Here is an 11,995-nt window from a genome sequence, read left to right as displayed (position 1 = left end):
TAAAACATTCGAGGTACACAGTCTGTAGAATGAAACAAAAGTTAAAGATGATGCTAGTCTTGGCGAAAACTCAAAAATTTATTTAATCGGAACTGGTTAGATATGAAATGAAATCACAAGACACATGCGAAAAGTCGCTGCTTGAAAAGGCAGAGTTGCCCTTCGTACAACTTAAACACGTAGTCCAACAATGGCTCAATGATCTACAGCATAATAAAAATATCACAAAGTTCACTATTAAAGAAATAACATGAATAAAACTTTTAGCCATTATAGATTTTTATATGTAAAAAAAAACACAGCATAAATAGCTTACCTTCATAAAAAATTACAGGAACTATATTCATAGACAACCGATTACGAGCGACCAAACAGGTCAATCTTAAACATCAGATCATTTCGTCTTTTTCTATTGAGTTCTTTGAGTTTCTCGTTTGCCTTTTTCTCTGGCTTATTTACGCATGACATAACACCTTAATTTCATGTTTTAATATATATATTATATATACGTGTGTCTTGTGCATCAATATGCAATATGGGGTAAACGTCAAGGAAACAGCAATCTAGCAACATAAATACCAAAAGATATGTGTTTGGTTTGAATGGAAGCCAGATATATGCGAGTTTTTTTTTTCACTCAACAAGATAGCATCCCAACGACAAAACTGTATTAAAACGAACTATGCACTCGGCTACTGTTTTTTTTTTACACTCTACTTTTTAAAACCTCTTGCTATATTCAATTCTCTGTAAGCATCAAAATATGATGGAAACCAGTGGTCACAGATTTTCATAAAACTTTTTTAAATGAATGCTTAGTGATGTAAAAACATCTTTGTCATAATAAAAAAATATTGTAATGTTCATTGCCATACAATTCATTTTCAGTAATTTACAGTAGAAACCTTTAAAATCCAACTAAGTATTTCTTCAAAACGCACCGATGAAATCCCTTGAAAATAACAGAATACAAAGTTCTCTCCTAATAGTTTTTATATGCCAAAAATCAGATATGTGTTATTTCAAATAAGAAAAATAATTCACCTTGGTCATATAGAAATTTGCTGTCAGGAGTGCAAACTTCTACTAGAGTTATTTCCCTTAGTACAACTCTTTTGTTGTTTATGTTGAAAATAAAAGTAGCTTCAGCAGCAGACACACGAAATGGTTTGCAATTTTAACACAAACTGCACTACAGATGAGTGTTCTGATGATGTAACTGATATCAACACATGTGATTGCAATGACAAAAATATAATTTTAACTGAATCTGGTCTTTTGCCAAAGAATTTTACTGATTTTTATATATGCTCAACCCATTTTAACCAATTATTGAAAAGAAACTCTGATTTGAGAAGGAGAAAAGTATGTCAGCTTCCTACTTTGATAAGTGCTCATCCTCCAGTAGCATCACATTCTGTTGTTGGTGTTAAAAAGCCAAAGCCTAGCCGCAATATCACCATCAATGATGTAGAGAAGATTCAGAAGTGTTATGGCCTCACACTTCCTATTGGAATGTTGGAACACGTAAGTTAAAAACTAAGTTATATGTGACTGTTTATTTTTTTTTTTTTCCAATTGCCTGGTAGTTTACATTAGTTTAATATTTTTTTAAATAACACTCTAGAAATACAAAAGAGCCCCTTTTTAGCTACCATTTTAATTTTTAGGGGGGGTGTCCTGTACTTCTTTTAGTTGTAATCTGAGATTATCTCTTTCTTGCATTTTTATTTTTCATTCTATCTAGATATTGGGACCTGTTTTATTCTTTTTTTGATTTTATTCTGACTTTTTGTTTACATTATTTGTCATCCTGCCATTTTGTGGACAAAGTTGCTCATCCAGCCTTTTTTCCCTCAAAACTTCTGATGCTCCTGTCCTGCCTTTTTTTTTTATCCTTTACCCTTTAAAAATCAAATGGAAGCTTCCTAATAAGGGGAGGATCCTACATTTGAGGTACTGATTTATGTTTATATAAAACTATAGTATATCAGTGGGGTGCAATTTACATGTCAATAGGTCATACACATGAACATGTTGATCTTTTCTGTTACATGTAAGATGTCTGTAAAAACTATGTTTTGATCTTTCCAATCTCAATATAAACATAACAATTGCTGTAAAGTTTCTATTAACCATATTCATGTACATGTATATACATGTAAGTTTTCAGGAATGATTGGACCCAAATGGGAAAAAAATCCAATATATTTAAACAACCCATATGCCCTTTTAAAAAAAAAATCTTAAGAAGCACATTTCCAAATGATCAATACAGCCTATGTCAAGTCAATGCTTCTTTTTTTCAGCTGCATGCACTAGCTGCCTTATTAAAATTTCCAAGCAGTCCACAGAGATAGAAGCTGAAAGTCTGGATCAAGGAAAGTGTGAAGATGACCAGGTAAGGCAAACAAAATATTGTTTTTAAATTTACATGTACAGCAAGCTCTATAAACATAAATATGGATAAAAATAATCCAATGCATACCAATCATAACTGCTAAGTTAATTACACTTTATACAAATTCCATATAGGGTCAATGAACTCTTACCTAATTTACTGGAACAAAAAATAATCCAAAAAAAAACTTCATAAACCTGTCTGACACCAGTATCAACTTTATGAACAATTTTGTATACAACAGACACATTGCACCATAATCTGCTAAGATATAGGTCTTTAGCATATATGTTTATGCTTGATTGACTGTATGTTTGTTCAATATAAATTCTACATAGAGATGTTGAATGATGGGCAATGAGACAGCTACCCACCAAAGAACACAGATATGAACAAATGCAGGTTACTGTATGGGTTTGAAATGAAAACAATTTCTTTTGGTATGGAAAGGCTATAAAAAGAGAAAGGGCCCCTGGATAATAAAATGTAAAGCAGTCTAAAATAGAAAATAAATGTCAGGATGTACCAAAAAACATTGAATGACCAATACAATTCTTATCAATAGTATAAAAAATATACTGATTTTATATTTGTATTCAACAGATTCAGCAATGCACAAAATTGAAAACAGATGATGAAACCTGTCTCATGGAGACTGACGAGCTGGATGTGTTAACAGAAAAAGAAGATATTTGCGATAATCTTGAAAGCACAGCTAGTGTCATTTTCGATATAAATGATGTTGTTTTTTTTTTGTTTTTTTTTTTTTTTGGGGGGGGGGGGGTCCTAAAATATTAGACAATTATAACAAGGTAAAGGATATTTTAGTCATCATTTGCATTATTTCAACACAAGAACAACATATTTATCATTTTTTGGGCACAATTCATACAAAAACAAGAAGATGTGGTATCATGGCTAACGAGTCAAATCTCCACCAGAGACCAAAGGCATTGACGTTAAAAGCTAATGGTCATTCTAATGTCTTCAACAATAAGCAAAACCCATAATTACATAGTCAGCTACAAAAGGCCCCCAAAAGACAAATGTAAAACAATGCAATGAGGAAAACTAGCATTTCCCCCCCCCCTCTATAAATCTGTCCCTTTTTGCAATGATTTTGAATTATAAAATTTGAATTAAAATTACCTTTGCAATTGATAAAAGTGCAAAATAAAAGCACATAGAAAATGTTCATTTTGCTAAGAAATACATTTGATTTTAACTAAAGTATATATTTGCATTTGTTTTTTCTGCATTACTTTTTTTGTTGATGTTCGATGTTTGATGTTTAAATGTAAAGATTTTATAAACAGGTTTATGTATTATATACTAGTACATGTGTCTGTGTCTTACGTACCAAAAAATATATATATATTTGTCGAACTTAAAACAAGGTTCAGGATTTTAAAAAATTTACACAAAATACATCATTATTTTTCAGATTGAAATTTCAGCATCCGAATATACAGTTACATCAGAAGAGTCAGGCAGTCAAAATTATTTATCTCAGTCACAAGTAAGTAAAATCTCCAAAATAAGTATTCTATCACTTTACATTGATTAAAGTTTATATCATTAACACTTAAACATGATCAATGTGACAACTCAAAAACAGAAATTAAAGCCGCATTCAAAAGACATGAATCCTGAAGTATATATTTTAGGCACAATTACCAGAAATTAATAGGAAACAGAATTAAAAGAAGAACATTCAAAATATATGAGCATTACATTGTTCAGTTGTTTGTGTTAATGTAAGATTGATTATCAACATATACATAATTCTTTACCGCTGCCTGTGTAATGTCTAGTGGCAAGTATTTGATGCATATTTAGAGTGAAAATAAAAACTTTAGTACAGTTATCAGGTTATATTAATCTTTTACTCAGAAAATAATTTTGTACATGTACTAATACTCTGCTGTGATACTTTACTATATATAGAATAACCATACATTGTCTCGAAATATCAATGTTATTTGTGCAAGACTAAGAAACAGGTAGAAAGCGAGGCTGTGCCGAGCATTTCTAGCTGTTTCGAGCCGAGTACACATAACTTTTATATTTAGAGACAATGTATGGTTATTCTTTATATACTGCAACTCTTATAACTGTTCTAAATGAAGTATTTAGGGTAAAAAACATCATTTCTTAATTTTGAGCGGAAGACGTCAAATTTCTGCAAACCTGTATGTTTTATTGACGTCATTAATAAAACTCTACGGAAACGCATTGTCAACGTCATAAAAAAGGTGATATACGGTCAGTGACTTTATATCACATATGAATATACGGTCAATGCAATTTGACTGCTCAAATAGCACAGTTGCAGTATATATAATAATATTAAACATGTATGAGGATAATGCAGGACTAGCTCCCTGCAGAGGTGTTTTAATTTTTTTTTCAACATTTCTGATTTTTTTGAAAGCTCTTGAAATCATAATATAACAAAGAAGATGTGGTATGACTGCCAATGAGACAACTGTCCACAAGAGACCAAAATGACACAGACATTAACAACTTGTTTTCAGGTTCTTTGATATAAATTTGGGGTTTCAAACATCACTTAACAAGAGACATTACGTCATGTGGCAAATATGTCATGCATTTTTAGGACAACAACAAATAAACAATAAATATTATTGTAAAGTTCTTTAATGAGAGAAGGAAGACTTCTTTCTGGTACTTTAGAATTATAACGTTTTTATTACAAGTTTTTGGGATTGCGCCTAAATTTGTACAGTTAGTAGGACTTTAAATTTGTTTTATGAATGTATTTCAATAGTTCATTATCAGTTTACAAAATGTATTTGTCTGTTTAAACCATTCTGCTTTCATTTTTGTTTTGAAAGGGAAGTAACTACTTACAAAATACTAAACTTATATAGTTGCTAACCCTATGCGGTAACTAACCATGTATTTTTGAGGACACTCTATATCAAATATATATAGTCACCATGTGTAATTCATTAACCAATCATATCCCCATAAATCTATAGGAGGTAAGATAAAATATATTATCATATACTTAGACTAAATAACATCTGATTTTTACTGTATGATAATAACATTAAATTAACGTAAACTCCATATTTTTCGAATTTGTGCTTAGTGGGCTGATATGAAAAGATTATCACATGCTTCGATTGTTATCACATGCCTTTCTGTAACGTTATTACATGGCATTCCGGTGATGCTCGGCAAATTCCGGAAAATACACCTCAATGCTACGTTTTCAATGAAAAACATTACACTTTTTGAAGTAGTGTATAAAACAATCATATTTGGATACTGGAAAGTATATTGTTTGAAGAATAAAATTAATAATAATAAAAAAATGTATTTAATAAACGCATGTTTTGAAAGTTTCAAACATAATTTAGAAAGTTTCTTTTAAAAAAGTTGACTTTTCCAAACAGTGTTCATTATGTATATTGTTGAATTATTTATTTTGTCGATTTGTCCATATTTTTATATTTTTCTTCTCTGTTGAGGCTTATGATAGAAAAATTTCATATCGAATTGTACTAAATCTAGGGTCCGACGTCAGTGAACTTTTCAAGCTATGAACTTCTATTTTGGAACCACGTAAAAGGATCATTTTAATGAATCTGTTATTTTTTTCCATTGTTGAAGCATATGATAAAAATATCATAACATGTAAATTTTCATATCTCATTCATTATCAGCCCTCGGTCAATATAAGTCCTAGAGCCATGCGGCTCTTGTGCTGATATAAAACCTAGGGCTGATAATACATGCGATATGAAAAATGCCATGTAAGGCAGCAACCATTTGATTTTCTGGAGGGGGGGGGGGGGGGCTATGGTTTTTTTTGGAAAAAAAAGTTTGTTTCCAGTTTTGGGAGAAAAAAATAATTTATTTTTGATTCTGAGAAAAAAAAAATTGTTTGTTTCACCCTCAGCTGCCACTATATGTAATGCAAAAATTGAAAGAAAAAAATTGTTTTCGACTTGTTGCGAAAAAAAATAGATTGTTTTTCGCCATAGGCGAAAAAAAATATTTGTCCAGAAAAAAAAACCATAGCCCCCCCCCCCCCCAGAAAATCAAATGGTGGCTGCCTAATAATCTGATATTATTGCCACTACAATTATCTGAAATAGATTTGTATATTTCTCATTGAGTTTCCATTGACAAAAGCTTCTGTATGAAAATAAGGAAATGTTGTAAAGTCGTGAATAAGACAACTATTTACCAAGTTGTGTCCCTTTATAATGGTACATGCAAGCAGGGGCATCATCTATGACCCATGGGCCCATTCCTCATTTATTTAATTGTAATCAGTTTTATACTTCTTTGCAGCAATCAGTCAGAAGTTATGAACGTTGCAGCTACTTGACATCTTTGAATGATTTCCTGTCATCAGTCAGATTGCAGGAATTATCAGAAAAAGAAAGAAAAACATGGCAGTCCTACACATTTAAAACAAGAAACACCTATAAAGAAAGATTTGATGAGATTATGAACTTGATAATTGGAATTTTATTTCCAAATGATGTTGACGAAGTAATTGAAGATATAAAATGTTCCAAGCAGTTAAATGAAGAAAACAGAACTGGTCATACAGAGAAGCAGAATCCTGGCAACAAGGGAGACAAGTTCTTTCAGTTCTTGCCTCAAGAATGTCCTTCAAGGACTTACTGTCTCTACTACCAGAAGTAACATCTCATCGCTACTATGCTGCTCTCAGTCATTCAAAGAAAATAGGGCCAGCACTTCCAATTCCTGAGAAAAAATTGCATCGACAAAAATTAGATCCTGAAAGATTAGACTCATTCTTAGATTTCATTACATCCAGTCATGTTGTCCGTGATCTACCTTTTGGGGAAAAAAAACTGAAGTTTTCAGATGGAACAGTCCACAATTTACCTAACGTTGTACGTTGCATGGGTTCAGCAGACATAATACAGCAGTACAAAGCATACTGTCAGGAAAATGAAATTTTACTTTTAGGTAAGGCCAAATAAAGATATATATAGAAAAATAGACAAATTAAAGGATATCATATGGGGTATCCATCCATGACACAAAATCTAAAACAAAAACACACACAAGAAACAAAAAGCATAGGAACAGTGGAATACCATGGCACATATCTATAGCCTTTTGTAGGAAAGATGATGGAAGCATTGGTAGCCTTGGGTTTGTTCATTTGTTTGCAACCCAAATATCCCAGGTTAGAACTTTTTATATGAATAAGCTATAATTTTTATGTACAAATAATTATTTTTTACTGTAAAGATAACATATTGAAAAATATATGGTAGGGCAAGTAGGAACTTTGTTGCAAAATTCAGCTATAACAAAGAAAGAATAGAGGGTAAATGTACATGAGACAACATCTCAACATATAACATAGTTTAAATTATAATAAATATGAATGGCACACAATAAAGCAAGCTGAAGATGGTGTAATAGGCCTAGCAGACAACTTGTAAAATATTTTTAAAATGTGTAAGAGGAACCATACCATGACAATGAGTAAGAATATCACTTAAAAAATATAAAGCAAAGACATTGGCTAATGAATTTAATCGTGCCATTGGTGAGATTAAATGTGGTCAGTACACTGATGTAGTTGTGAGATATGTATTTTCCATATTCATAATGCATTTTTATACACTAAGAATAAAAGACAAACAAGTGAACATGTATATCATTAATTAATGTTGAATTAAAGATTGGCTTGTTAATTTTTTTTTATCTTGGGGTTAACCTTTGGTATAATTAATCAAATAGTGTATGTACATGTATGACTACCCTTAACAAAATTGTGTTCGAATGCCCACTCATATACTTGATATGATACTGTCTTCTGAAAACAATTTAGTATCTGTGCTCTAATTTCAGTTGTAGTTGATCAATGCTTAGGAAATGGATAATTTATAAAGGTTGTGATTTATTTTGTTTATATTCTTTTAACAGGACAGCCAAGTAACAGCCAGTATTATCCAAGATGTTATGGATAAAATTAGAGAAATTAACACCACTGACATCAAATTTCATGTATGGTCTGACAATGCTGGTTGCTACAAGTCAACAGAGATGCTTTCATTCTTATTCCATTCAGGTCTTACCCTGTCATATGACTTCTGTGAATCCCAGAATGGGAAGGGACCATGTGACCGCACTGCTGCAACCATCAAATCTTCTATTACATTACACTAGTTATTTTTCTTCTTAAAAGCATTTACAATAATTTCAGTTTATTTGCAGGCAATAGACAAGTCAGCAAAAAATGTAAAGTACATAGTTCGTGTTATAGAAGGAACTGAGTGTAGGAAAACCAAGTACACTGCTATACCTGCAATATCAAGTTATAGTAACTTCACATTTAGCGCACATGGCATTACTGCATGGAAGGCATACCAAGTTGGCACAGGTAAAAAGATAAATTTTATTTTCATAATTCCCTGCAACATGAATATCAAAATAGAAGATGTGGTATGATAGCTAATGAGACAACTATCCAAGAAGAGACCAAATGACACATAAATTAACAGCTATAGGTCACTATATGGCCTTCAATGATGAGCAAAGCCCATTGGAGTCTTTGCAGTACTCTTAGAATGCTTGTTAATTTATTATTTTCTTATCCTTTCTTTTTATAATTTCCTAATCATGATTAAGATCTCAAAACACTGATTTTCTATTGTTATCTGTAAGCAGTCAATAGAACATAACTTGATATATATGATTCAAGTATTGTGTTTTGCGATTATGTTGAAAACAACCTCACATATTTTTTAGTTTGCTCCAAGTCAGAATATAGTGTCCAAATATTATTTATGTCTTCCTGCAAACCGTTTCCTTCATGTGGGTTAGCAGGTTTAAGATCCAAATAAACAAGTTTGCTGGCACTATTTAATTCACTCCCTAACATGGGACAGTGGTGTAACAGTTTAACATCAGAACAAACTATAAAAAACAGTTCTTACTTGTCAGATTGATCAATACAAAGCAAAAAACAACTAACAATATAGACACAGACTAGATGTGGCAGCCAGGGATTATATATATCCAGCACTAGACTCAAAGTTTAGTTATATTCATTTCACACATACATTTCATGTCAATAGCTACAATATAAAGCCAATTCATGTTCACTGAGTGTAAAACAGCAACAATCAATCAATTGATCAGTTATTGTTTAAACAGTATTCTCAAATTATAAGTTAAATAATTTTATTTTCTACATTTTAGGAAAGCTAATACCTTCATCTGATATTCCAACTGTTGAAAAGTGTATTCTAAACACTTCATGTTCAGAGATAGAGGGTGAAATTGATGTGGTTTTTCACCAACTGCCACTTAAAGCTGAAAAGGAAGAAAACACCATAACATGTGCAAATGAGGGATGCACACTGTCTTTTTCATCTTTTCATGAGCTGTCAAGCCACTTAATGTTCGGCAAGTGTGAGTTTGAATTTAGGTGCCAGTTTAGTAATGGATGTGACATTACTAAGAAGACTTACATTTCAAAGATGTCCAAGTCTTTTTCAACCAACTTTCAAGTTTCATCAGCAGGGCTGACAGTTGGAATTGATGACAACTCTGATTTAGAACTTGGCTGGGCATTGAAAGAAGAAAGGAAGAACAAAAGATTTAATGTGAACCAAAAAGAATATCTTACTGAAAAATTTAATAAAGGTCTAAAAACTGGAAGAAAGGAAGATCCTTTTTTGGTATCAGAGGAAATGCTGACTGAGAGAAAAGAAGATGGAAATAGAAGATTTTCATATGATGAAATCCTTTCGGTACAGCAAATTACAAGTTTCTTTTCTAGAATGAGCAGGAAGAACAAATCGTTTGATGATTCTGTTGATGCATCAAGGGAAGAAACTATAACAACTGTCAGGAGAGAACTAACTGCAGATGAACTTAATTAAATTTCGTTTACCATCTTTATGTAAAAAACTACAAATATTTTATGCACTTATAATATGGTATGATTGTCAATGACATAAATCCTATAAATGACACATAATTCAACAACTATAGGTCATTGTAGAGTCTTTAACAATGATCAAAGCTCATACTGCATTATCAGCTATAAAAGGCCTCAAAATGACAAATTTAAATAGGTTAAAGTCGAATTGCGAAAACAATTTGTTTTTCTAATAAAAAAACCAATGAGACATCAACCTCACAGTCCATTGAACATAGACAATGATGGTAAGAGTTTCCGTTATAAGTTTTTGGTAAAAGTTTTTGGTCAAGGAAGTTTTTGATGAAATTGAACTCCAATCAACTTGAAACTTAGTACACATGTTCCCTAAGATATGATCTTTCTAATTTAACATGTCTAAATGCCAAATTAGATTTTTATACCCCAATTTCACAGTCAACTAAACATAGAAAATGATAGTGTGCATGGGGCATCTTTGGACGGTTGACACAATCTTTTTCTTGCTTAAGTTTGATAAATAATGAGATTTGGATTTCCTTTGATATTTCCAACCAAAGACAGACATTGACTTGTAATTTGTTTGCATAGTGTTTTAACACCAGTGCAAGGCTGTAGTATATTTTTTCAAAGTTGAAGTGAAGTGAGGTGCACAATGTATGCACTAACTGTTACTGGTTCTGACTAAATTTACACTTAAAATTTTCATAATTTTACCATAAAACTGTTATTTACACTCTTGAGAGTTGATAAAGTCTGAATCTTTACTGACATGGTAACCTTCACAACACCCTTTTGTTTGAGATATGCTTTTTGAGAGGATACTGGAGTAAATATTTGTATGCAGAAGCTATAAAATACATATTTTTGGCGATTTTTTTTTTTTTTTGGCTTAGGGTCATACTAATGGTTACTATGGTAGCCACAATCTTAAATTAACATTTATCTCTTCAAATAGAGTAAAATTCATATTTAGATCCAAATGAACTAAATTTTCTTCATTTTTAACTTAAAATTTGCAAATTTCAAAATTTTTGTTTTTTTTATAAATTTTCATTCACTGCCATGGCAACGCATTTTTTTTTAGAGAAATAACACTACTCCAATTTTTTGATATTTTGGACTTTATGCTTTAAGCATTATATATGCATTATTTTAAGAACATCTGTCGGTGCATTTTTTCACAGTCTATTATTAAAATTGGTAAAAAATACAATTTTCCAGAAATCCCCAAAAAGTCAAAATCATGGGTTTTGGCAGCTTCAAAAAACTGTGATAGGAACTTTTTTTTATTATGTTATATATTGTTATTATATGCTTAGCTCATTGTCTTCATGATGACAAATAAAGAATATGACCTCAGAACAGTTTGCTTTATGTTTTATATGCAAAGAAAACAGTAATTTCACTGATTGAAAGACTCTTGTAGAAGCCTTATTTGATGATGTATGGTAACCATGGCAACCACAACTCTGTGTATCAATATTATACCAAATTTCAAACAAGGGTGACATATGAGTATTAACTACCAAGTTTCATTGAAATTTGAGGTCCTCACTTTCCCACCCTATATCAGAAATTTTGATGCTTACAGAGAATGGCTCTTATAATGTAGAATATCATTTTTCAATAGAAAAGGGTGTTTTAGATTTTTGACGATT

At 31.4% G+C, this 11,995-nt stretch overlaps 2 protein-coding genes across 2 annotated transcripts; both read left to right on the top strand.

Moving 5' to 3' along the window:
• The first annotated feature begins 744 nt into the window (after window positions 1-744).
• Window positions 745-8,631, top strand: LOC139502357 (uncharacterized). The gene is made up of 5 exons (XM_071291819.1): window positions 745-1,527; window positions 2,310-2,401; window positions 3,005-3,920; window positions 6,731-7,381; window positions 8,354-8,631. The coding sequence occupies exons 4-5, from the start codon at window positions 7,051-7,053 to the stop codon at window positions 8,395-8,397; spliced, it is 375 nt and encodes a 124-aa protein (XP_071147920.1). The 5' UTR covers window positions 745-1,527; window positions 2,310-2,401; window positions 3,005-3,920; window positions 6,731-7,050; the 3' UTR covers window positions 8,398-8,631.
• Window positions 8,448-11,701, top strand: LOC139500127 (uncharacterized). Its single transcript, XM_071288865.1, has 3 exons — window positions 8,448-8,498; window positions 8,645-8,810; window positions 9,632-11,701. The coding sequence occupies exons 1-3, from the start codon at window positions 8,448-8,450 to the stop codon at window positions 10,315-10,317; spliced, it is 903 nt and encodes a 300-aa protein (XP_071144966.1). The 3' UTR covers window positions 10,318-11,701.
• The last annotated feature ends 294 nt before the right edge of the window (window positions 11,702-11,995 follow it).

This window comes from Mytilus edulis, chromosome 13 (genome assembly GCF_963676685.1).
Source record: "Mytilus edulis chromosome 13, xbMytEdul2.2, whole genome shotgun sequence".
In the NCBI taxonomy this organism is placed as follows: Eukaryota; Metazoa; Mollusca; class Bivalvia; order Mytilida; family Mytilidae; genus Mytilus; species Mytilus edulis.
This window is presented reverse-complemented; position numbering and strand designations above follow the sequence as displayed.